At 38.5% G+C, this 27,517-nt stretch overlaps 1 protein-coding gene across 4 annotated transcripts; it reads right to left on the bottom strand.

Moving 5' to 3' along the window:
* Positions 1-768: 768 nt before the first annotated feature.
* On the bottom strand, positions 769-26,621 carry si:dkeyp-69b9.3 (myocardin). 4 transcript variants are annotated; one of them, XM_067449705.1, is made up of 16 exons: positions 26,497-26,602; positions 23,556-23,935; positions 22,013-22,168; positions 12,749-12,805; positions 12,485-12,540; positions 11,809-11,875; positions 11,243-11,368; positions 9,181-9,341; positions 7,071-7,211; positions 6,638-6,942; positions 5,971-6,109; positions 5,224-5,661; positions 4,981-5,094; positions 4,039-4,176; positions 3,844-3,898; positions 769-2,652 (listed from the first exon to the last, which is right to left on the bottom strand). In XM_067449705.1, the coding sequence occupies exons 3-16, from the start codon at positions 22,065-22,067 to the stop codon at positions 2,228-2,230; spliced, it is 2,277 nt and encodes a 758-aa protein (XP_067305806.1). In that variant the 5' UTR covers positions 22,068-22,168; positions 23,556-23,935; positions 26,497-26,602; the 3' UTR covers positions 769-2,227. The 4 variants fall into 4 exon arrangements, with proteins under 4 accessions (XP_067305806.1, XP_067305803.1, XP_067305805.1 ...); XM_067449702.1 differs by having other exon boundaries at positions 9,181-9,359; positions 26,497-26,600; XM_067449704.1 differs by lacking the exon at positions 23,556-23,935 and having other exon boundaries at positions 9,181-9,359; positions 26,497-26,621.
* Positions 26,622-27,517: the final 896 nt, after the last annotated feature.

Consider the following 27,517-nt stretch of genomic DNA (forward strand, 5'->3'; position numbering starts at 1 on the left):
CATGTCTCTTATAAGCTGCCACCAATTTGACATATTTTCTTTGATCAAGATGTATATTGACTTTGTCACGTTGTGTTAGTGAGCTCACAGCCCGTGTCAAACATTTCGAGCGATCTAATTAACACATTGAAGTAATTAAAGCAATTCTGCTTTGCAAAAGGTAGCAAAAATGCATAATGCATGGTTCTGTAAACTGTATTTATTAGGATCACTGAATAGTTAATCAGCTGGTGTGAATTAATATGATTGGTGTGAAGTGTGTTTCAAATATGAAAGCAGATCTTTTCATAAGGGTTGCCTGATGTATGTTTCATTTCTACCATCCAGCATCTTCAAAAGCCGCCTCTGCTTAGATGATTTATAGTGCAGTTTAACGCTATGATTTAGACAGAAAGGCAATCAAGCTCCAGCTAAGTTCTAACCATCTACAAATGTTGACTTGAAATGTTGGGAACTAAAAGAATAAACTTCACAGAGGCTCAACCCACTTTCAGCAGGAGCGAAGGCATAGACTGAAATGGTGTACAGCAAATTTACTGCTGACACCACACTACAGGAACATTATGGGCAGTGAAATGAATCAATGAGGCAGCCTAAGGGACATTTAAAAGAAAATGAAAGCACAGTGATCACCATGATTGCTTAGAGTAATTTGACCCAAATGTATTTAACAATAAAACCTTTTTTGTATACTGAGCTCACCAATATCACAAAATAAAAATGTAACCAAATCAAAAATCGAAGAGACAAAGAAACAGACACAAGTGGGAAAATCAATTAAGACTTTAATTTTACTATTTTAAGTTGTATGACTTTAACGTGGATAGTTGACAGTTTAAATAAATTACTACTTTTGTTGGCTGGTTAATTGGTCATTGATTTAGACATGTGGCTTAAAAGAAACAATAGTTGTGTTTTGTAGGGTTACATAAAAATCCTCATTTGAGAATAAACAATGGCCAGCTGCACAAATGCTGAGATTCTCTTGCACCTGTCTGCATACTGAATGCAAGGCAATATATTTGATTATCAAACACATTGTCCTATTTACACATACATTCACATATAAGACTGGGACAGAATAAGGAGTTCATGTTTCTCTTTCTTTGGAAATTTCAGATATGTCGTATCTCTGTGTAGTAATGCATAAAAGCAACGGGCAGTCAAAAGGTCAACTGTCTGTAAACAACAATGGCAGATGATGTTATATGGGTCCCATTAAGAAAATTCAAACAGTAGCAGTTGAAAGATTTCTTCTTTAACTTTTTCACAGTGTTTTCTGGGCAGCCTGATCAATCAGCTTAAAAGCCTTTAGATTTCCCAACTTAATTACGTTAGGCTTTTTAAAAACACATTTTCTCCTAATATGAATTTCAATCCTGCTGAAGGTGCATACTGGCGTCAGACCAGCTTTATTTTGCACTGTATTGTTGCCTAAAAGTAGCTTGAGTTATACTACCCTAATATCTAAAGAGGATCTGTTGTGTGGCCAATGCTTTTAGGTTAACATCAGTACCATGATGCACGAGTCCAGACAAAGCAGATCGTAACTTGATACTAAATGGAAAAAATGTACACCAATATAGACAGAAACAAGTGCATTTGGATGCTTTAGGCACCTAATTTATGTTGCATTGAAATTGTAGATACAGAAAATACTGGCAAGTGTGTACGCGCCAACACAAACACACACACACGCGCAGATAAAGCAGCCAAGAGAAGCGTGCTCACACATACAGGGAGCGCATACACTTCCCTGTAAATACACACAGATTGTTTGAAGCTCCCACTGCTCCACACAGTTGCCACATGCCGACAGTTTGTCTGGCACCGAAGCAAGAGGCAAATCAACTGGGAAACCCGCTTTTTTGTATATTATAATCTTTTTTCATTTTTAAAGCTTTTATAAAAATACAATCATTGTGAAAGTGTGGTGTATGTGCGCATGCTCTTTGTGGCTCTTTCTCAACAAGTTACCAAAGCATATCTCTTTTTCAATTTCCCTCTTTCTCTCGACATTGCGTGGAGTAGAGGTTAGCAGTCAACGCCAGTCAGATCTGTTTGGTCACATCAGTTGACAGAGATGGATGGATGCGAAAACGGAGGAACGCGTGAGAGGATGAGGGGTCGCCTCTCGAGGGTACACGATTTGAAAGGTGGTTAATTTCCAATCAGGCATCCAATTAGCCACACACACACATACAGACACACACAGTACGCCCCCTCCTCACCATTGCTCCACCATCAGGTCGAGGACCCTGTTGACGTTCAGGTCTGAGTCAAGGCCAAAGTCGCTCTCTAAAAATGGGGCGGCGGGGGGCGTCAACGGGTGCAGGCCAGAGGTCAAGGTCTCCAGCCAATCAGCAGGGTCAAAAACAAGAACCTCTGACCTTCTTTTCCTGGACAGTGACCTGGATGGTGGAGTGGTGCAGATGGGGGGAGGAGGAAGTGGAGTTGGGGTTGAACCGAGGGGTGGAGCGTTGTTAGGTGAGGGAGGAAGCTCTAAAAGAAGCGAAGAGCACAGAGGAGAGGAAAGAAAGTTGTCTTCTTTTTGCCGCTTGGTGAGCTGTGATTGGTCAGGCTGCGAGGCAGGGGAGGAACCTGAGAGGATGGTAGTGGCTGATTGGACGTCTGTGATGAGTGAGGAGTTATCTGAAAGATAAAGACATGAGTTCATGGTTACTTAAGCCACATTTACACTGCAGTTCTTGATGCACAATTCCGTGACTGGTGACTATATCAGATTTTTTTGACAATCCGTTTACATAATCTTTTAAAAGCGTCCTGTATTCAATATTTTCATTTAAACTGTACACTGGCGAAAAAGCCCAGATGTTCGTAATCGGAAAAGGAAGTAAAACGGCGCGTTATGCAATGGACGCAGTCAAAATTATTATTCATTGTTTTACTTTCCGCACTTTCCCACACATCTTTTAAGGTCAGCAAAACATTTCTCTCATAAAAGAGGAGAGCTCTTCATCGCAGTTTGTGTCCACCTGAGTTGACATCATTTACCTCCGTCCCTTTTTTAATGCACGTATCCGATTCATATCGGCTTTATTACCACATATGAGTGAGGCCTGAATCCGATCTGAGGATATCGGAATTCATGCATTTTTTTCCTGCTTACACGTTCACGTCATATCCGATCTGTGCGACATGAGAGGAAAAAATCGGAATTGGGTCACTTGAACCATGCAGTGTAAATGTGGCCTTAGTGGTGTTTGAAATATTAGTCGGATGTAACCTATTTGCCAGCTGTGAGAACACAGGCATATCAGTATAGCCCTTTTCACACAGCACGTTTATCCCAAAATTGCCATAAAATTGCTAGAGTGTCCTCTGTGTGAACACAAACTTGTCCCGGGATGGGGCCATGGTAACACTGCTGAGATCAGTCCTGGAACGCAGCTTGTGTGAACAAAAGGCTGGATCAATGCTATAAGGGGTCTGTCATAGTGATGATGCTAAAGCTGAGATCGCTCACCGGCTTAGTGGATCTGTACGTGATCTGCTAGTTTATGCCAAAAAAAAAATCAAGAGAAAGTGAAATCGCAGATCATAAGCAAACTTAAGATGCCACAGAGACATTGTCTTTATGGGATCTTTAAGGGATGTGTGTGTACGCACAGACAGATTCCAGAAAATCACTGGCAGTTTGAATGAACCAAAATCAAACAAGTATATTTCCCGGAATTTCTGTGTGAAAGGGGCTTATGTCCGTTTAACCAAAAATGTCATCAAAATGTACTCAAATTAAATGTTTTTAGCCATTGGTAAGCAACATCTTTGCCTCCTCTCTCCTGAAATATTTCACCCACCACTTTTCAAATTTTCACTCACCTGAACAACCAATAGTCTCATCCAGAATGTCTTCTATGGATTGAGTGGGATCCATCTTACATGGTGAGAAAAAGAGTGGACAGGAAGTCGAATGCTCAGTGCTCATTGTTAATGAACAGCAATCAATACGTCAATAGTTGCATAACATAGGTAATTGTGAGACAGCAGACAGCACACAAACTCAAAAACACTCACCTGCACTCTTTGAATAGCCTCCTGTAGTTCCTCTTCCAAACTTCGGACAGTGGGTGATGCCTGTGCTGGACTGGCAGTGATTTGCATAGGCAAATCAAAGTCTTGACCAATTGCATCACAAAGCTGACAGCAGTTCACCTAATATTAGGAAAAAATACAAAGAATATAATTTATTTTAGTGGTGAAATATATTTTTGTGATTTTTTTTGTGTGTGCCTAATATTACCCGCATTCAAAATTCTTTCAAAATTGACTTACCTTCATGTCGTTGCAAACCCGTAAGACTTTATATTTGTGGTATAACTGAGGCAGTTCTGTACTCTCCATTTACAGACTATGCAACTACCACCTTGACACTTCAAAAAGTTCACAAAGAGATCATAAAACTAATCCATATTAATTGAGTGGCTTAACCAAACCTGCTTGATCCATGAGAACAATCGTCTGGTACTCAAACGTGCTGCGTAACACAAGAATGAACCTCGTTGGTTCCCGCACGTCAAGTGAACATGCTTGAGTTTCCGTTTATCATAACTGAGGTGTGCGTTGATGAATGTTTATATGTAAATACATTTTTTTTTTTTTATCTGTTCAACATTTAAAGTGATTGTGTCTCTTCAGAAAATTTTGACCGAACCACTCAATTCATTAGTTTTGCTATCTCTTTATGAACTTTTTAAAGCATCAAAGTGGTAGTTGCGTAGCTCTCAATGGAGGGACAGAAATCGCTCAGATTTGATCAAAAAATATCTTCAAAAAATATCTTTTGTGTTGCGAAGATGAACAAAAATCTTACAGGTCTGGAACGACATGAGGGTGAGTAATTAATGGACAGAATTTTCATTTTTGGGTGCACTAACCATGTAATGGTGCAGAAGTATGTCATAGTACTGTCTTACTAGTATGTCCCTGCTTGTCTTACTAAATACTCAAAGTACGTACTTTTCCTTCACCAGTGCAGTACGTAAAAAGCAGTTCCTGTCCGCTTGTGTCTGGTTTCCCTCTGGTGCATCCTGGCTCCTGTTGCAGGAACGAATGAAGGGAACTTCCACACAGCTGAAAAAAAATGAAATAGTACATTCAATTCTTAAAGTACTTATGACTAAATAGATTCAGAGAATAAAAAAGTGCCAGTTTTAGTAATTGTCAAAAAAATCTAACTCATAGTCAATTATTCATTCTCACCTGAGGGTCCTTCGCTCCTTCTCTGGGTCTGCTCCTCATCCTCTCTCTCATTTCCAGCTCCACACTAAGTTCATCTACTGCCTGGCCTGGCCTCCACGTAGTGCCAGAAGGCATTGGAGGAGAGGGTGTATGTAAGGTAGGACTGGAGCCAGCTGAAGAAGGAGAAGTGAGGTAACTATCACTACCTATGCTTTGCTCTGCTGAACCCGAAGGGTGGATGTACATTTGAGCAGGCTTGGTGGCGGTGTCTACGCTGGTAGGGATTTGGTTGAGGCCAGCAGGGTGGGAGGTTTCTGGTGTGGCCCCTAGCTGGCAAAGTGGAGCAGGGGTTAACGGGGGACGAGGCATCTGGAAAGGACGGAGTCTCTCTAGTAGCGCTGGCTTAGTGCCGGAAACTGGGAGTCCACGTTTCCGCAACTGCTGACGAAGAACTGACACCTGAGAAGGAGGAAATAAAGTCAGTATTCTATACAAAGCTTGTTCATACAAACAGTTTATGAAGACTAGACAATAGAGCAAGTGTGTCCAAACCTACTTCCAGAGGGGCACTGTCCTGCAGAGTTTAGCTCTATCCCTAATCAAACACCCAAGAAGCAGGTAATCAAAGTGTTCATGATTAACTGAAAATAATATGTAGGTGTTTTGGAGAAGTATTGGAATTCTGGAGGAAGTAGCCCTCACAGAGCAGGATTGGACACCTACTCACCTGGATCTAGATTAAGTAATCTTAACCAATGAGATTCTTACCGTTAAGTCGTCAAGGTTTGAGGGGAGTAACTCTGCCTGGTGGACGGGACTTGTATCAGGAGTAGAGGGGTTTGTTGAAGGGGTTCCAGATTGTGGGGAACTTTGAGGTGTAGTTCCAGAAATCTTCAAATGGTTCTCACTATTATTTAAATGTAGAGTATAGGTAAGTAATTGTTTCCACAATACCATTCACATCACAGAGTAGGATATCTTACACTTTGTTTGCACTGTACGATTTCTATGCTATCTACGATTTTGCTCTCTTAGACAGATTTTGGGGATCGCAAACGATGTGTTATAGGTAAAACCGTCAATATTAGATCACAAAGCATTGAATTACACTATTACCCAGACTTTAGCCCCCAATTTACAAGTTGATGCTAGTGCCTTGAGTCAGAGCCAGTCTACACATTTTGGGAGATTGTATTTGCTAGATTTCATATTGTGTATGATGGTTACAGCCATCTAGTCTGAGGATTTCAACCCCATCCCACCCACCTAATTTGGCCAGCAGCAGCTCTGACTGAACAGACTAGCATGAAAGAATGATTTTGCACAGTATGGCATGGCTTTTACTCAAGATGATGTCAAAATCATGAATTGTGCAACCTGGCTTCAGTTGTACAAATCATGGTCTTTTTCATGGAAGCTTTGTTTGGATGTTTACCTGTTTGTCACCGTAAGCTGTTGTTGCTGGTTAAGAATTTGTAGTTGTAAGAACACCTGCTGTTGTTGCAAGAGGTGGGAGTAAGAGGAATCCGTGGACGGAGCCTGACTGTTGTTATTTTTTTGCGAAGCATTTCCGGCTCCACTTCCAGTCCCAGTCCTTTGATCTGGGGGAATGTACTGATGGTATTTCAGCTTCCTCATTTTAGGTTTGGAATCACGAGGCTTTCGTGGCCTTGGAGGGCGGGATGAAGTTAAGGACCCACCCAGAATGGAATGAGAAGATGGAGCTGGAGGTTGTGCAGTCTTGAGGAATACAGAGGGAGAATGTGAGTAATATAATTTGGAAAAATTACAGGAGCGAGTGGATGAGGGAAATAATGAATGATGAAATGGGGCAAGGAGTAAAACAAATCATTATTTGAAATCTCTACCTTTGGCAGCAGTGGTGGTGTCTGGGAGGGCATATACATCCCTTTGGGTCGCCCAGTTGTTGATATGGAGTTTGACCCCGTTACTGTCATGGTCATTGGTTGGCTGATGCACTCGGTTGCCGGGAGCAACGCCAATCTGCACTGTTTTGAAAAGATGAGATGATTGTTGGTGAAAATTCTGAGTAAACATCTTCCAGCCATTTAACCTGAACTTAAAGGGTTAGTTCACCCAAAAATTCTTTCAATAATTACTTACCCAAATTGTCATTCGACACCCATAAGACCTCCGTTCGTTTTCAGGCACAGATGAAGATATTTTTGTTGAAATCCGATGGCTTAGACAGGCCTTAATTGACACCAATGTCATTTCCTCTCTCAAGACCCATAAAGCCTAGTTCACACTGCCCGATTTTGAGTCGCCGACAGGTCTTGTGAAATCGCCATGCTAACAAATGCCCGAGATCATAGGCAAATCGGTGCTCGTGCATGCGAGTGAAAATCACGCAGTGTGAATAATCAAAGACACAATCAGAGAGAATCGCCCATGAGTCACCGATGCCGGTGAGATATTTGGCATGCTAAATATCTGGACCTGTCGGCGATTCCAACTCCTCCTGTGTGAACTGCGTTCTGACTGAAAATTACTTTGGCGATGACTGACAGCCAATGAAAGAGTGAGATACAGGGCAGCGGGAGGTTCAAGGAGGAGTTATAGAGCAGAATTTCAGTATTTTAATATATATATATTTATAATTCTATCAAACAGAAACAAAGGCCAAACATTTGCACATCCAGCCACAGCAGCAGCAGCACATTACAAAATTGTTTATTTACCCTTAAACTGTCTTTGCAGAACATAATCCTGGCTCCCTCTGTCTCTCCAACAATTTCTTCCGCCATAATCTTTTTTCTTTTTCTCTACAAATCAGCGCACATACAATTTGAAGCAAACTTTGTGCAGTTTATCATTTTTAATAACAATTCTAAATCTCGCGTGAGAACGCCGGTCTGACGCACATGTGATCTTGCGTTGTTTACTTGTCACCTCGCACGTGTGTTTGGGAAACGTAGTTTGTGCATCGGAGAGAGAGAGTTGTCGGCGATTCTTCCTCTTGTTCAGTCATGCAGGGTGAACTCCTCTGTCGTCAAACCATCGTGCAGTGTGAACACAGCAGTGACTGAATGATACCCCAGATAGTCATGCAGTGTGAAAAGAGCAGTGACCCAACGAGTTTGAAAATCGTGTAGTCTGAACTAGGCTTAAAAGGCACTAAAGACGTCATTACAAAGTCCATATCACTACAGTGGCTCTACAATAATTTTATGAAGCGACGAGAATAGTTTTTGTGCAGAAAAAAAAACTAAATAATGACTTAAATAGTGATGGGCTGATTTCAAAACAAAGTTTTGAACGTTATGAATCAGTGTATCAATCGGATCGCCTATGTCATGTGATTTCAGTAGTTTGACACGCGATCCGAATCATGAATCTATACGCTGATTCATAACCATTTGAAACTTTGTTTTGAATTCGGCCCATCACTATATAAGTCGTTATTTAGTTTTTTTGTGCACAAAAAATATTCTCGTCGCTTCATAAAATTATTGTAGAATCACTGTAGTGAGATGGACTTTGTAATGACGTCTTTAGTGCCTTTATGGGTCTTGAGACAGGAAATGACATTGGTGTCAATAAAAGCATTTCTGAGCCATCGGATTTTAACAAAAATATCTTCATTTGTGTTTCCGAAGATGAACGGAGGTCTTAGGGGTGTTGAATGACATTAGGGTAAGTAATTAATAAGAAAATTTTCATTTTTGGGTGAAATAACCCTTTAATGGTAAAATGTGCAATTTCTGTGACACTAATGGCCCATCAGTTCCCAAATACTGCAAACAGATAGCAACAAATATCACCACATTGGTTGACCTAGTGTTGCTATATTCGGCTTGTAGGGATGCTCAAATGAACAGAGAAATATTTGATAGCTCCACAGTGCTTGCAAAATTAGACTTCATCTTTAAACTGAAGAAGAAGATACAAGGCAAAAAGTAATTTGTCAAAATATTTAGTGTTTAATGTTGGGTAGGTGTTATACGCCTCTTATACCTGTACATTGTTTGAGCTGATGGGAGTAGTAATAGGTGACGCATCACTTGGTGATTGGTCACCTCCTTGCCCAGGTGACGATAAGAAGCCAGGAGACTGGTGCATCCCGAGTTGCTCGGGAGATGCAGAAGCAGAAGAGGAGTTGTCATCTTCAAAAACATCTGATGGCAAAGAAGCAGCTGAGGCAGAGAAAATGGTTATGTGTGAAGCTTTCTGTAACAATGCTGGGTATAAGTTAAATGTTATGTGGAAATGTGGAACGGTAATAGATAATAATGCAGGTTTTTTAAACATTGTGAGTATTTTTTTTAAAGATTTATTTTTATGATTTTTGGTGGCATAACCATATGAACAAAAATGTAGCTTTATCTGTAATAGCAATGTACAATATGCATTACAATTAAATTTTTATCATTTTTTTTAAATTTGCATTTCACTCTGTGTGAAATCTTTTGAAAGCCTCTAAGTCAACTGGATCTGATCAGGGCTGATATTATGAACAATGTGGTCTGCTCGCTGAATCGAGTCTGCCTAGAAGTGAATTTCATTAGCTAAAAAAACTCTTAATTAGTACACTATAAAAAAATATTTAGAAAAAGTTACCTGGTTGCCTTAAAATTTTGAGTTCATTGAAATTAAAATTTTGAGTTAATACAATGAAAAATTTTTGAGATTTGGCAACATTCATTAAAATATTATTAAAAGACTTTGTAAGCATATTGGGTAATTGTGTGTGTTTGATTTCTGATGACGCAGAGAAACATGCCAAATAGATGATTTATCACATTTTGTATGTGGTTTAGATACAATAATATTTTAAGTTTCTATTTATTAAACAAATTTCCTTCATTGTATAAACTCACATTTTTAATTTCAATAAACTCAAAATTTTAAGGCAACCAGGGTACTTACTTTTTTAAGTTAAACCAACAAAAACCAACACAATTTTTTTACAGTGTAGGCTATTTTATGATGTGTATGCCATCTGACCTATTCTATCATGTCATAGGTTAGATGGCGACCCCTCTATTGCGTGATACCCTGAAAATTTGAATATTCCGATATGTATTTGAAAATATATGAATATTCCTAATATGATTTCTGACCTGTAAGGTTGCCAGAATAATAATCATACACGGTGTGTTAATAGGCCAGAGGAGAACTGGCACCCCGACTGAGTCTGGTTTCTCCCAAGTTTTATTTTTCTCCATCATGCCCTGATGGAGTTTTGGTTCCTTGCCACTGTCGCCTTTGGCTTGGCTTGCTCAGTTGGGGACACTAAAATTATGATCAAATTTATTTAACTAAATATACAAATAAAATGAATGAATTAGGTTTTATTTAATTCTATAAACTATTATACTGATCTGCCAACATTGTCGCTATATGATAAATTAAAATAAGCTGATAACATCACTGTTTTCTCCAGAACGACTACAGCCAAATCTAATTTTATGCAATATTGTCCTGTTTGACACTGTGAAGCTGCTTTGACACAATCGTGATTGTAAAAGCGCTATATGAATAAAGTTGATTGATTGATTGATGTCCATTAAAACTATTATCATTAATGTTAAAATTAATTAACATAACCCGAAGCTATAGACTGAATTTATTTTTAGTAGGTTGATGTTTTACAAGCTATCAACTTAGCATACAGGCCTAGCATACCGCTAACCGATTAGCCTTCTTGCTTAGCATGTACTCCAAAAATTTTTTGTTTGTATAAATACTGTCACTGATTTTTACTGTTGCATACATTTTACATCTGACTGGTGTTTTTACTGTACGTACAGTATATACACTCATTGATGATGCCAACATTTTTGTAAATATGCATTATAGCGTTCTCTCTTAGTTCCAAAAATAATTAGTTAATCACAAAAAAAATTATGATAAGTATATATAACTATTATATAAGAGAGTATTTGTTTCTGTGTGTGTGTGTGTGTGTGTGTGTGTGTGTGTGTGTGTGTGTGTGTGTGTGTGTGTGTACATACCATATTTAGTTTGAGTTTAGTATTTTGTTAGGCATCAGTTTCAGTTATTTTGAATGACTCACTGTTCTCTAGAGGCAGAATGTGCCTCTGTAGGAGTTCAAGTGGTCCAGGTCGACTCTGAATTTTGTCACTCAGATCCTCAGCCAGACGAGCCTTCTTCTGCCTGTGAGCTCCACTATAACTCCTGTCTGTGAGCGAGACACATACGAAGAGAGAAAGTGAAAACATGAAAAAAGAGATTCAGAGAGAGAACAAAATTAATAGTGAAAGATGGGGAATGTAAATGGAAGATCAATTGCTCTGCTTTATAATAAGAGAGGAGAAGAGGAGGAATATTTTAAAGACAGATATGAATGATTTTTCACAAAAGATTTTGTTGTTGGGTAATCCAATTCAGGCATTCAGAAAGCTACTGATAATAAGTGCAGTACAGAAGGACCTTCAGCTGAATGATTTGCAAACACAAAGAGCTGTTTGATGAATGGGGACCGATGGATACGTGAATGGCTAATGGACAGACCGCTCGTTCCAGCTTTAAGGAAGGTTACAGCTTTGTTCAGTACTAGTATTGGGATATTCTTTAATAACTGAAGGTCAGGAAATATCGGCAAACTGTCAGTGGCATCACCTGGTGCAGTTTGAGCAGTCAGGCCACTAGGGGGCGACTTCTGAGTGGCATCATCATCTGTCTGACGCTGCGTTGGGAAAAAAAACCCAGTCAAATCAACATCAGAAAACAAACATCAACAAATACTGTAAACCTTTATTTTCTCTGACTGTTAATGAAAGGTAGCACGTGGGTGAGGTTTCTGAAAAGAACTAATTGTTTGCTTTGTGTGGTAACATTCTCCTGTAAGAATACATTTTCCCTCCTGACAGTAATTATCTTGAACCAGCTGCTGTTTACTGTCTTACTAAACATAATTAACTGAGCTAACAGTGTTTCACGGCTAATACTAATAGTTTGCGACAGTAACTAGACATGTAATTACAAACATTAAATTATGCTAAAGAGTTTGAAGACCAAGTCATGTCAGTTATCAGACCATTTTGGCATCTCTAAGTAGTTTTCTTATCTACACTGGCACTCTGTTTCACATCAGTCTGTTTTCATATAAACCAAAGGAATACACATACTGTGCCTGGAGTGTGTCAAGCGGGAAAGCCATTAGATCCGACTATAGTTTTAGTTTAGAACTTCTTCCTCAAATCCAGTTTTACATAATCATTTCATGGAAATATATATTTAAAATTTGGTCTATATTTTACTATTTCTCCAAAAACATAGATAAATAATAGCTCACCAAAGCACTGCTGGGTTCTTTCTCCCCAACTTTATCAGGGACAGACGCCTTTGTACCTAGAGAGCACAGAGAAATTGAGAAAGAACAAAAAGACAAGCTGTTATAAAGCTATTATTTATAACTAAAATGCATAAAGAGAGCAGTCCAGCTGGTTTGAAAAGTGTGAATCAAATATATTATGATCTTCCTGCCCCATAAGGGGAAATTTCATTGACTTACTGTGGTCAAGCACAATGATCAAAATTCACACACACAGAGACTCACCAGACTCTGCATTAAGCTCATTCTGCTGTTTGCGGTTCTGTATTCTCAACTGCAAAACTGAAAGAAAAAAAAGTATTACTATACAATAAAAACTATATTTGCAATACTTTATTTCAAATACAGTCTTTGTATTTCACTTATAACACTTTTAAGCCTGAGTTTCCCACCTTAAGGATTGTGCAGTGTTACTCTGTGGATTATATATCTCAGTTTATGACTGTAAAACCAACATTTTTTTGTCCTAAATTGCAGCACTTGGATGTCAATTTCTCTCATAAAGGATGAAATAGGCATACACTGTTCACATAACATACACTGTTCACTATCCTAGTCAATAATGCAATCACTGTTTGTGGCACATATATAACAAGATCTGCACAAACAAACAAATGCTTGATCCAGCAGGTGAATTAGAGCTAGGTCAGAGGTGGGAGGAGTCGCCTGCCCCATGATGCACCTCTGTGCTGAGTTTTGAGATCTGAGAGTGGACGTAAGAGGAAGGGGGTAACTATTTATCTCTCTGAATGTCTATTTCTGTATCCTTCCCATCCCCCGTCCAGCTGTCTCTCTCTCTCTCTCCCCCCCCCACCCTCTCGCTGTCTGTCTTTCACTCCCTCTCTCGCTGTCAATCGTGCTAAGTAAATTCTTCCTCTTTTTACTTTACTTTGGAAGAGAATGACATGCTGAGTGGCATCAGGCCAAATCAGGTTGGAATTCTGGGATTAAAAATTCACTGAGTGCCTTGGCAATTTATAGTAATTATGATAACTTGTGTGCTCTGATCATATATTGACATAGATGCATAATGATAGGTCAAGTTTTATGATATATCCTACTAACTATAGCACCCGTTGATATCACTATTATATGTTTGAAATGTTTTTGTAATATAGTGAGGAAAATAAGTATTTGAACACCCTGCTATTTTGCAAGTTCTCCCACTTAGAAATCATGGAGGGGTCTGAAATTGTCATCGTAGGTGCATGTCCACTGTGAGAGACGTAAACTATAAAAAAATAAAATAAAATCCAGAAATCACAATGTTTGATTTTTTAACTATTTATTTGTGTGATACAGCTGCAAATGAGTATTTGAACACCCAAAAAAATCAATGTTAATATTTCGTACAGTAGCCTTTGTTTGCAATTACAGAGGTCAAACGTTTCCTGTAGTTTTTCACCAGGTTTGCACACACTGCAGGAGGGATTTTGGCCCACTCCTCAACACAGATCTTCTCTAGATCAGTCAGGTTTCTGGCCTGTCACTGAGAAACACGGATTTTGAGCTCCCTCCAAAGATTCTCTATTGGGTTTAGGTCTGGAGACGCCACGTCAGAATTTTGAAATTATTTTTACAGAGCCACTCCTTGGTTATCCTGGCTGTGTGCTTCAGGTCATTATCATGTTGGAAGACCCAGCCTCGACCCATCTTCAATGCTTTAACTGAGGGAAGGAGGTTGTTCCCCAAAATCTCGCAATACATGGTCCCGGTCATCCTCTCCTTAATACAGTGCAGTCACCCTGTCCCATGTGCAGAAAAACACCTCCAAAGCATGATGCTACCACCCCCATGCTTCACAGTAGGGATGGTGTTCTCGGGGATGGTACTCATCATTCTTCTTCCTCCAAACACGTTTAGTGGAATTATGACCAAAAAGTTCTATTTTGGTCTCATCTGACCACATGACTTTCTCCCATGACTTCTCTGGATCATCCAAATGGTCATTGGCAAACTTAAGACAGACCTGGACATGTGTTGGTTTAAGCAGGGGAACTTTCCGTGCCATGCATGATTTCAAACCATGACGTCTTAGTGTATTACCAACAGTAACCTTGGAAACGGTGGTCCCAGCTCTTTTCAGGTCATTGACCAGCTGCTCATGTGTAGTTCTGGGCTGATTTCATACCTTTCTTAGGATCATTAAGACCCCACGAGGTGAGATCTTGCATGGAGCCCCAGTCCGAGGGAGATTGACAGTCATATTTATTTGCTTCCATTTTCTAATGATTGCTCCAGAAGTGGACCTTTTTTCACCAAGCTGCTTGGCAATTTCCCGTGGCCCTTTCCAGCCTTGTGGAGGTGTACAATTTTGTCACTAGTGTCTTTGGACAGCTCTTTGGTCTTGGCCATGTTAGTAGTTGGATTCTTACTGATTGTATGGGGTGGACAGGTGTCTTTATGCAGCTAATGACCTCAAACAGGTGCATCTAATTTAGGATAATAAATGGAGTGGAGGTGGACATTTTAAAGGCAGACTAACAGGTCTTTGAGGGTCAGAATTCTAGCTAATAGACAGGTGGTCAAATACCTATTTGCAGCTGTATCATACAAATAAATCGTAAAAAAAAAAAAAAAAAAAAATCATATATTGTGATTTCAGATTGTTTTGTTTTATATACTGTAAAAAAACAAAAAAGTTGCTCCAATTGAAAAATTTCAAGTGACCTATCACATCTAAATTGTTCAGTTAGCCAAATTGAATTCCCTGTGATTTAAATTGCATCGATTCACAGAATTTCAATTTGGCCAACTGAAAAATGTATTAATTCACAAAATTTCAGTTCGGCCAACTGAAAAATTTAGATGTGATCAGTCACTAGAAAATTTTCAATTGGAGCAAATTTTTTTTACAGTGTATATATATATATATATATATATATATATATATATATATATATATATATATATATATATATATATATATATATATATATATATATATATATATATAATTATTATTATTATTATTATTATTATTATATGTTTTTTGTTGATAGAACACATGAATTAGAGTGGGGACTGCGAGCCAGGCCTTATCGTTCAACATCTGTTCCTGACCTCATAAATGCTCTTCTAGATTCAGAATGGTCAAAAATTTCCACTGACAACCTATTACTGAGCTCCTGAGAGCGACCCCATTTTTTTGTTTGTGCAAATGTTTGTAGAAGCAGTCTGCATGCCTAGGTGCTTGATTTTATACACATTTGGCCATTAAAGTTATTGGAACATCTGAATTCAATGAAGTGAAGGCATATCCCAATACTTTTAGCAATATAGTGTATACAAGTCAAGTCGAGCTTTAGTGTCTCTATACACACTTTAGAAAATCAAAGTACAAAAATAAATACACACACAAATATCCTCAAAAAAAATATGTTTTCAGGATTGAATAATTCTCAAATCATGCTAAAGAATATGATAATCAGGTTTTACATTAAGGTTTGCATTCACAGGTAGTTTGGTTTGTTTGGTTTATTTACGGACAAAAAAACAAACAAAAATAAAACATATAGTCAAGGGGCCTATTGCACAAAACTAGGATAAGGGATTAAACCGGGATATCTTGGTGATCCTGGCTGAATTCGCTAATTTACAGTTATCTTTCGTTATCGTTATTGTTCGTGGTGTGAGTGTGCCTTCAGGGTACGTTTACACTTACAGCGGTGTACTAAATTTTGCATACAGATGACAAGATCACCAAGATATCCCGGCTTAGTCCCTTATCCTAGTTTTGTGCAATAAACCCCTGGTCTGCTTAGCTTTCACATTGGCATTTTTAACAGCGAACCTTAAGTTACCAAACTTAACTAGTTAGTTTGGTTGGCTTTATGTTGTATAATTTGCAACAGAACTTGCTTACCAAACATTCAAAACAATGCTGTGTGCTGGATTAAACACGATCATCTTATGCGTGTACATATGGTTTTATTTTTACCAGCTCACACAGAGCTCATAAAATGTTCAAAACAATTAAAACAGCAGCAGGAGTTCCTCCGTTGTATTCAGAGACACAGATCTGCTGCAAAAGAGACGGTAGTTTCGTCGTCTGTACCGACTAATGGGCAACACAGGTCCTTTGATGAGAAGAACCAGGTATGCTTTTTGTGCGTTTTTCGAGCATTTTCAAAACATGCTCGTCGGACCAAATATTGATGAGGCACTTTACCTCCTCGTTGCTCCACATACGTCGCCCTCTACTCATTTTGGATACACTGATCTTTCCGCTTCGTCAAATCAGCTGACTTGTAGCGTCACATTTTGTGACATTACGTTCTGTTTTTGGTTCGTTTACATGTCTTTGGTCCGTGTAGCATTCATATATCAATCGAGCCGCACCAGAGTTCATTTTGAAGTGGACTGAGATCCATCTTTTTAGCAGTCTCGGTCCACTTGGTGCTCACCAGGGTTCGGGTGGCAGTGTTCACATATGATCAAATGAACGGCATTAACCGAGCAATCGCACCAGGGTTTGTTTTAATCGAACCAAACATGACAAGTGTAAACAGACCCTAAGGGTGCATTCACATTTCTAATTCGGTTCATTTGGTCCGAACCAAGGGCAAACAATTTAAAATTGTTAAATTTTTCTGCTTTTTTGGGTTTTTTTCACACCACACTGATTGCTTTGGTCCGATCCAGTTGAAACTAACCAAAATACAGGCACATGACAACATCCACATCACTTATTGGCAATAGCGTATATCCTAAACTGCTTTTTGATTGGTCAAAATTTACATGTGGGAAAATTCCAACAGAAGAGGAAAAGCCAGCAAACAACAAAACTATGGAGAGACGACTGCACGGGCTGGTTTTGTCCCTGGCCATAATCTACTACATTGTGTGTATTTACCACACTATGCAAACAATATATTTCTGTAATGAAGTCTGAATGCGACTTGAAAACAAAGTTCTAACGCACTGCAAACGGAGAGCGCGCATCGCTCATCACTTCAAGCGGAGGCGTGCATTAATTATTCTTAACTCTGACATGCTCATCTTCCAAAAATATTGCCAAGAATCTATCAGGTAATGTCATGCACATAATGTCAGCGCAGCAAAACACGGCAGCTGGTTTAGTTTAAAAATGATCAGTACTTTTGCAGTTGGTTCTGTTCGAGGTCGGATCACATTCTCACCACAAACGAACCGCTCCAGAGTTCGTTTGAAAGCGTACCGAGACCACCTCTTCAAGGACGTCTCAGTACACTTGTTTGGTCCGCTTTTGGAGCGCACCCGAGTGCGATTTCTGCTTTCACACCTGACCAAACGAACCGCACCAAAGAGGGAAACGAACTCTAGTACGATTCAACCGAACTAAATGAGGCATTTGTGAAAGCACCCTAAAATGCTGCTATCAGTGATATAATAGAGGGACAAACCAAATACATTCTGAAGTTCAATTAAATATTTAAATAATACAAATAATTTTTGTATTATTTAAATATTTTTGTTTTCGTTTACAAATAATATTTGATCCCTAAATTTGTATATGGTTTAAAGTGTGTGGGAATGAGAGGATTAATCTGTCAATACCCTCCCTAATATATTTTAGCAGTCCCTTTTTGGAAGTAAACAGCCCTGTAGCTGTGGTTGACTGGTTCACTTTCACTCCGTTTCTCAGCCACTTAACTCTTTTAAAGTGATTGTTGGCTTCTCTGTGGCTTCTCTATCCTTCTTGTTTGAGAAACTTTAGAGGTTGACCTTTTCTAGGCAGAATCTGTGCTGTTTGATAAAACCTATTTCCTGATAATTGAGTCAAAAGTGCCCCCTGAGACCAAACACTTAGATATGTTTTTTATATTATTTATATTATCTTTTAAAAGGGTCTTTACTCTTTATTCTTACAGCTTGGCTTTTAGATTCACAACCTGAATAATATCTGTTTTTTTAAATGTAGTTATTTTAATAAGGTAATTGTGTTATCATTGGGGGGTTATTTCAGGCCTGAAAGATGAAAACACTAAAGGCTGTTAAAGGTTTCTCTTTTTTTCTTTTTTTTGGTGGAGCCTAAAGCTGCCACAGAGACCAGTGTTATTTCTCAGGACACCAATTTCACTGATATCTCTCAGATTAGCAGTGGGGTATTAAAAAAAGAATAAACAATTAAGTCTAAATATTGTTTAATTATTGTTTTTGTTGTTGTTGTTTTTTTGAGAAACACAACAGAGGGAAAGTTTTCAATATTTTTTTTATATACTTCAATAAGTATCTCATAGTACAAGGCTCTTTGGAATTTTTTTTTTTTTTTTAAAACCCACTGCAGCCGTGTAAAATGTGAAACAATGTAATTATTAAAAACAAATCACAACAATAATAGGCTCCTGCATGGCTAATTCATTATTTACTGCTTAATCAACACATGGCGAAAGCAATAGATAAATCACCTGGTATAGCTGGCAAAGCAATAATGCAAAGCAATATGTGTTGGCTATATAATATACATTTCATAAATATTAGCAAAGTTTCCTAGGTTCATCCAAAATAAAACATTTCAAATCACTTCAGTTTTGTATTTGCTCATCAATTGCTGGAGCATAAATGAAACAGTCAAAGAGAAATGAATGACAATTTTGTTATAAATCTTAAATGTCCAAATGTATTGTATACATTTCCCCTTTGTTTAAACTGTGGATCAGGATTTGCTAGAGAGGCAGCCATCTTTCTCACAACACAGCACAGCACACAAACACAGCATATCCAAGGTCACAGCTGATCTCCTTGCTGTCTATACATGTGATCCTCCTTTTAAAAATGACCTTTTTAGAATATTAGCTGAACTGTTTAAGTTTAAAAAGTGTTAATTCAATGCATTTTTGAGGGAAGGGTCTTGTTATTACCGAAGAGTGCAGCTGGACATTTGTCTGAGAATCTTGCCAGCAGGATGTGTATAGGGAACCCAAGAAGAGAGGGCACCGCTTTTGAAGGGGTTCCAACCACAGATGGGAACCAACAAAGACAATCTGTCTACTGTCCACATGTCCTTCACAGAGACTCGTACTGCCGGGCCCATTTTTACAATATGGGGAAGTGTGATAGACCTCGTGAACCTCATGAAGACGGCTCGATTGGTACAATTTTTCGATCCACAATCTCCACATTTTATAATATGGTGCATTGAGAATGCACAACAGGACTGAACTGAATTTAGAAATCTTTTTTAAATTGAAATTTTATTGACATTTTAATTCATGTCACTGAAATGAGTGTTACATTAAGGTTTGACAGCCTTGTCTGAATGTTTAAAGACTTTGAATGTACTAAAAGTTATAAAAACCTATTGATTCAGCACAGTTTTTAGTTACATAAAGCTGCATGAGTAGCTCATTCAGAAAATTACATTCTCTATATACAAGCAAGCCCATCCTCAACTTATTAGGTCTGTTCCATAAAGTGCACTTAGAAAATTACTGTCCAAAACCTGAATTGAATTAACCTAACAAATCAGTTGGGGCTAAAGCGGTTCCATAAAGGAGCATTTAAGTTCACGCAATCCCACTAATTTGACCCATGTTTAATGAGTCAAGATCATTTGATGTGTTCTTAATTAAGTAGCCCTAAAGGTCTATCATGGATTAAATCTATCCACTATGTCAAACTATATTTGTGCATTTTAATGCTGTATTCCTCAGTGCATAACTATATTCTACATCTGTAAATCTTAGTACAAATACTGATAGTGGTTAATAAAGTCAAATCATGGTATGCGCAAGAGTGAGTGGGGATATTATTGTGTTACTGTCGGCCAGTTAGCCTGCCCAGCACCAGAGGGACTGAGCTTGAGCTATGTTAAATTTGCTTTTTGGAACCAAATCACCTGACATTGAGTCAGACGAACTGAAAAAAAAGCCTGGCTTATATGGTAAAATTGTTTTGTGGAACAGGCCTCTGCTTTTTAAGACCAGCTATATTCACCAGGGTTTTCAAAGAGCTTTACTCAGACTCCCATCACCAGAACAGTCACTAGGAGCATCATCAGAACTTACACCACCAACTAAGACAGACGGCACATGTGGGCTTTCAGACCCGTACTGTTTGCAATACATTTTACAACAACAAATTTTATTTAGGTTTTTGCTGTAAATGCAATTGAAATAACGCGACCAACGGTACCAGAAGTATTCAAACATTTTTGGAGGAAGGAACATCTCAGGTATGTAACATGAAAATTATTTTATAAATGTATGGATATATTAATACCGGTGATCTGAGTGAGTGCTGATTGTTTCGTTTGGTATATTTCAGTGACATTAGCTAATGTTAAGTCCTTACTAAGTTAGCTCAACTCGCCTCGACTCACTCGCTCCTGGTAGAAACCTCCTGAACTGACCGCAGTGAAGTTAGTTTCAGGTGGCGTCTTCTTACTCTTTTACTTAAAACTATATTCACTACAGTCAACACCGAAAGAATTCTAAACTAATGTAAATATCACAGTAAAAAAATATGTAGTGTCCGTGACGTCACCCATAGGATTCCGATAAGCCATTCTGAAGCTTAAAGTAGAGATGAGCTGGGTGTTGCCATCTTGCGAGCGAAAAAGGCGGGATGTGGGCAGAGCTTAGGTGACGCAATGACTATAGACGGCGTCTAAATGGCTATCCACCAGTCACTCAAAGTAACCACGCCCTTAATTATGCAGAACTTTAAGGCTTTATATAACGTAAACAAATGAGTTAAAAGAAAATTCACCCCCCTCACAGTTGTCACAAATTAGCAATTTGTACCAGGCTGTAAACATGTTTTTCTTCTGCTATAGAGCTGGGAATTTTAACATGGAGCTCAATGAGATTCTGCTCCCTTCTGGAGCCTGTCCCTAGTGGCCAGTCGATGAATTGCAATTTACATCACTTCCGTATCGGCTTCAAGAGAGATCGTGGGAGGTTGCCGCTTGGTAAATATACAGAAAATTATAATAAATTACAACATTTTACTTGTCTGGCTATCACCAGACCAAGCTCAATTTAAGATTGAACATTGGTCTGGGGAGTTTGCTCTTTTCTACTGCACAAGAGGCGCGATCAAACAAGCATTGTTCAAATGACTCTGTACGCGATTGGATAGTTCTTCAACCAATCAGACTACAAGAGGTGATCAACAGGCAATGACTCATCACTTCTCTATCCATCATCGTGTTAAACCTTCCAATAGCATGCCAGGTGGATAAGCCAGTCTGTGATTGGTTCCCGCAAAAGTGTAACAGAAGCAGTAGAAATAAATATACAGGTTTCCAGAAGAGTTGCAGGGCGAAATCAAATCACCGGCAAATCAGGCTTGGTTTATCTAGTCTAGCATTTTACTGCAATAACGCTACTATAATTACAGTAGCTGTATAAATACAGTACTTTATTGTATTAAAAACAGTAAAAATTCTGTATATATCAGCTGTAAATTTACAGCAATTAGTCGCCAGGAATTTCCTGTAAAATTACAATACTTTTTTAACAGTGCAGCTTGGATACAGTCGTGCGGTCCTTCCTTTGTTCTTACCTGAACGGAACTTATTGCGGATGAGCAGCGACCTCTCAGATGCCAGCAAGGTCATAATGGAGAGACAGCAGAGGAAGAAGGGGTGGGGGCTTTAAAGATACGTCTTCCTCCTACAGGGCAGATACTTTTGATGATTTCTTACACCCTTTCCTCTCCCTGAAGAGAAAGAAAACATAGTCTGAGCCTGAGGAGACCTGAACTTATCCTAGTCGCCACCAAGACGGCAAGGGAAAAACAAAAGAGCCAAACAACTGGTAAAGTCTGTGTATGACTGACAGAAACAGGAGGAATCAGAAGTTAACTGCTGTTCTAACAGAATAACAGAGAGACAGTAAACAGCATAGCTTAAAATACAACAATAAACATTGACTAGTGCTTTCAAAAGCACCATAAAGGTGGTTCATACGACTTGCGCACTGTTCCAAGACTTCTGCAGCCAAACAATAGGTTTGTGTAACAAAAAGGACATTTTTTAATTTGTTTTTCACAACAATCTTGACATCTAGACTAGAGGTCCATGGCACTTAGAGAAGTAGAGACTTGTAGACAATGAATTCTTTTGAAATATATATTTTTAATGATTCGGATGATTTGATTCATAAAACCAGTCTGAATCATTTGTTTATGAATCAGAGATCTGGTTCTTGAGTTTAACTCTCTGACTCGCAGCGAGTCTCAACGGATTCAATAATGGCTTTGATATCTAAGTCATATGCAACATTTTTATGGTGCTTTTTAATCCTTTTTTTTAACTTTGAAAGATTACTTTACCTAAAAATTTAAATTTGATCATCACTTACTCTCATGTTGTACCAAAACCACAAGACATTTATTCATCTTTGAAAACCACTTGATTCATATGTATTACTTTTGCAATGCTTATATGAGATTTTGGAAGAATCAACGTTTTGGTGGTACAGACTTTCAACGGAGGGACAGAAATCTGTAAGGTTTCATAAAAATATTGTTATTTGTACATTGAAGATAAACAAAAATTGGGTTTGGAACAACATGAGGGTGAGTAAATGATGACAGAATTTTCATTCTTGGCTATCCTTTAAAAGCTCTAGTCCGCATTGAATATATTTGCATATAAAAGATGCAAGTTTAAAAAAAAATTAAGTTACACAGGTTTCGAACGACATGAGACATTTTTGGATTACCTATATTTTTAAACTATTCTAATGAGAGGATTTTTTGCCCAACTAGCCAAGGATAAAATGGCTTGTTGGAGCATATGAGAGTGAGTGCATGTACAGAGGCTTGAGTTACAGCAATAATTGGTTTTATTTATGTGCCCTATACAGAGCTGGAGATCAAGTACCTTTCACTGTACATCTTTCTTCAACGTTAATCAGAATGCACTACCCAGTGACTACAACTACTGAAGCAACAAATTGGCCTTAGATGAAAATCACAAAAACTATCACTATTGTCAGATGGAGTCTTTACAGACATACGCACGCAAATGCCTTCACAAAAGAACACATATAGTCACAGATAAATGTATAAACACAATAGCATGAATGAAATGAATACTCACAGTCAGACTGAACTCCCCAGAGTTTTGTCAGAGTGGCGTTGAACAGAGATTAAAGTGGAGAGAGAGAGAGATTCTTGTGATTGAGGTGGAAAATGAGGGCAGAACTTGAAGCACGTTAAATCGAGGCAACGCTCAATGACAAGGTTGTTCCTTATCTTCTTTTGCGCCTGTTTGTTCATTCCCTTCCACAGGTGAATCTAGGGAGAAAAGGGCCCTGTGTTTCTTTCTCTTTTCTTCCACGCAGTATTCACCCTGCGCACCTCGTTCTCGTTCTCTCTCTCTCTTTCTTTCTCTCTCTACCCCCACACCGAGGAGTTGAACCAACTGTGTTGGGCTATCAAAAGAGCACCCTGACGTCCTGCCCCTGCCCCCTCAGAAACCTCTCAAACACACACACACACAGACACACATTTGCTGATAGATTCATTGTGGGTGATACTACTAGGTGGGTAACTTGCGGTGTTCCCTATCTCCTCTTTCTTAGTCAGGGGTGACAAGGCCAGACCTTCCCCCACAGGTACCTGAAGGAGCTTGTAAAAGCTGGTGACTTTCAGCGGCACATTATGTACAGTATAAAAGCTACAAATTGACATATGACGCTGCTGGATCAGAAAGGGATGTGGAGAATGAAACTGTATTTCACCGCATTTCACCCTTCATCACCGCAATGTTTTTAGTGGGAAGCTTGAAAAAAGGTCAGTAATGCAGTCATGAGGTCTTAAAAAGATGGTACACCCAACACGATGTGTTATCATTTACTCACTCATGATGTTCCAAACATGTATGTATTTCTTTCTTCCAAGCAGGGAGATATTTTGAAAAATGTATTTCGTCCATACAATGAAAGTCAATGGGGTCCAATGTTGTCGAAGAAAGGAAACTGATTTAGAACTAAATAATGACACAATTTAAACTATCCAGTTTAAATATACTCTAAAAGATGATTTTGCACTGTCAAAAGTTATGTACATATAGCTATAGAAATTAGCATCTAAAAAACGTCACATTTGCCAATAATTTCGATTTAAGACTCAAACATGCAAATGTATGTTTGTCTATGAGTGAGAGACAGGGGCCCTGGGGAAGAGGAGGGGGTTGGGAAAGAGAGATCATTACTGCACCACCTGTTTGGTGACTTTGACAGACAGGTTGGTGTGTGCTGCTGTATCAGCAGGTCACAGACAGTCAGCGAGAGAGAGATACAAGCGTAAAAAAAGGCAAAATAGTCCAAAACAAGAGTCACAAGTTAAGTGCACAACAATTTGTGTGAGACCGACAGGAAAAAGAATTAAGGAAGGGACACAAAGTTGGAATTTCTTCATTACAGCATTGAGCATTGAGCCATTATAAAATCATTATCTCAAGCTTGACACTGAATATAACTATATGAACCACTATGAGCATGAAGCCTGTGAATGATAGAATTGAAAAAACTTGGCCCCTCATTGTGTGACGCACATGCAATTTATGCCATGATGTACTATTGGGGGAAAAGTGATGTCATCACCCTTCCTTCCATCGACCCCCGAGCCCCCCTTTCGGGAATCCCTCTGTGATTAACACCTGTTACTGTCCTTCTTTGTCTCTTTCTTGTCATCCCTCCCTGCTCAATTAGCTTGTGTCACAGCACGAGCAGCTTAACTGAAACAACACATTCTATACATTCTAATGACACCACACATCTCATTGGCTTTGAGAGATGCAGGTAAGAATGTCAAAATGACAAATATCTCTGCACACAAGGTGGGAACCTCATCTCATATTTCATCTCATGTCATTCTTCAGGCAATTTGACTTCATAGGCCTGAAGAAAATAAGAGAGAGTTGGAATTGTTGGATAGAGTTGGAATGGTGTCAAAACTAATCACAAAATAAAAGAAAACGCAAAAAGGTACACTCCATAAATAGTAATAATTAGCTTTTTTAGTAATTGATCATTTGTAGTGTAAAATGGTTCCCAGCTGGTGTCACCTTGGAACCTCTCTTTAAACACTGTCCAGAATTGAGTATCATTCAAAAGTGATTTTTTTTTTTTTTTAAAAATCAAGCATTTAAATGTATTAACAATGTGCACCATTATTAAAATGACAAAGGCTGAATAGGATTTAAAAATAGGTCAAATATTGTATTAGCATTGGCCATACTACCAAGCTATGATTGTTTATTTAATTGCATTTTATACTTTGCATTTAGCAGAACCCACTGTGTGACCCCTTTTTGAGTCACGGCCCACCAGTTAAGATCCACTGTAAATAGAGAAGATGGATAACTTTAAATGTTCCAACTAAGGCTAGATACTGTACACCCTCCAGTTTATCTTCAATGGCTTCAGCTTGATGAGGCCATGCTTAACTTGGAGTGACTTTGCCCTCTGGTGGCATAAGTATGCAACAACAGCCTAGGCCTAAAGTATGCTAGGTTCTGTCATATATTGTGCTTTTCTAAAACTCGCAGTCCTCATCCAGCTTCCTCGACAACTATAGTTCCAGAAGTATGTGTTCTTGAACCTCTTATTATCTCCATCTACGACAGGTCATTCAGGCCTCTCATCCAATCATAGGCTACATCTTTCACCACAGCTATGCTAACAACTCATCTCCCTTGTGCCTCAACATCTACGAAAACATCAATGCCCAACATGATTAAAATAACACTATCCCCCAAGCATTTCAGAGCACGCTATAAGCAAGCCACTCCTTGCCACCAAACCATTTTGTCCAAAATGATGCTTATTCATTATTATCTGCTGAGAAATCATTTAAAGATACTTTTACAGGCTTACACGGATGCTGATTATTGTGCACATACCACATTAATGGCATGGTACAAGCAGTCTCGCAGAAACATTTTTTTTACTGTTTCTCTCTCTCTCTCTCTCTCTCACACACACACACACACACACACACAAATGCACGCATTCATAGTCGACACTCATAGACACCTGCTGTCAGCGTGATTGTGGGAGCCACTCTCCTTGATGCTGCCAAATGGAACACCGACATCTGAGCTCATCTGAGTTGTCACTCACACGTACACAGACTGGTCTACCACAGCTTGTAAGGTTAAAGGGGGTGAAGTACATCTATACATAAACACTTTAAAGGGATAGTTCACCCAAAAAATATTACTCGCCCTCATGGCGTTCCAAACCCGCAATAGCTTCGTTCATCCTAATTAACACAAGTTTTTTTTTTTTTTTTTAAATGGGGGTTTCATAACAAATTAATATCTCAATGTGTTCCGAAGATGAACCGTTTGAGATGGCACGAAGGTGAGAAATTAATTACATAATTTTCATTTTTTGGGTGAACTAACCTTTAAACCTGAAATGTTATACAAACCAGTAGTTTTTCATTCATTCATTGAATGAATTACAAAGTATATGTATCACTAAGTCTATATGCATCATAACACACAAGGTTACACTTTTCGTAATAGTCTTAATGTAAAAATAAAGAAAAAGACAAAAATCTTGTTAGCTGAAAAAGATGGAAGGCTTAGAATCATTTTGATTTGATTCATTTTATTCAAAATCCTGTGACACAGGTTACAGAAATTAGGCTGTTTAAATATCTGCAGTCTTATTTTTAAATTGTGTATTAAATATATGTATTAAAAGTGTTCTGTGACATAATACGCCATTTTAAATATATACATTTTCACCATAAATAAATAGTTCTCACTGGTGCATGATTGTTCTTAAACACACTCTGAGCATTCATCTTGAAATTTTAAAGGAGGAACCAAACATTTTTAAAATCCATGGTAAATCTACTCTGAAATGTGCTCAATAAAAACCCTAAGCCAATCTGAATATATATGAACAAAGAAATATGTAAACAACTGGGCAAAGCAAACCTAAATTTAATGATATTGTTCAGCAGATGGACACTTCCACATCATGCAGAATATGTGCTGCCATGAGCCTAAAGCAAAGTTAATTAAGCATGGGAACCACCGGA

Source organism: Pseudorasbora parva, chromosome 7, assembly GCF_024679245.1.
Source record: "Pseudorasbora parva isolate DD20220531a chromosome 7, ASM2467924v1, whole genome shotgun sequence".
Lineage (NCBI taxonomy): Eukaryota > Metazoa > Chordata > Actinopteri > Cypriniformes > Gobionidae > Pseudorasbora > Pseudorasbora parva.

Coding starts and splice junctions, on each gene's coding strand:
- si:dkeyp-69b9.3 (XM_067449704.1), bottom strand. CDS start 22,067: ATGACCTTGCTGGCATCTGAGAGGTCGCTGCTCATCCGCAATAAGTTC. Junction 4,177..4,980: donor ACTGCACTGGTGAAGGAAAA/GTACGTACTTTG, acceptor TCCTAATATTAG/GTGAACTGCTGTCAGCTTTG. Junction 3,899..4,038: donor AGGCTATTCAAAGAGTGCAG/GTGAGTGTTTTT, acceptor TCACCATGTAAG/ATGGATCCCACTCAATCCAT.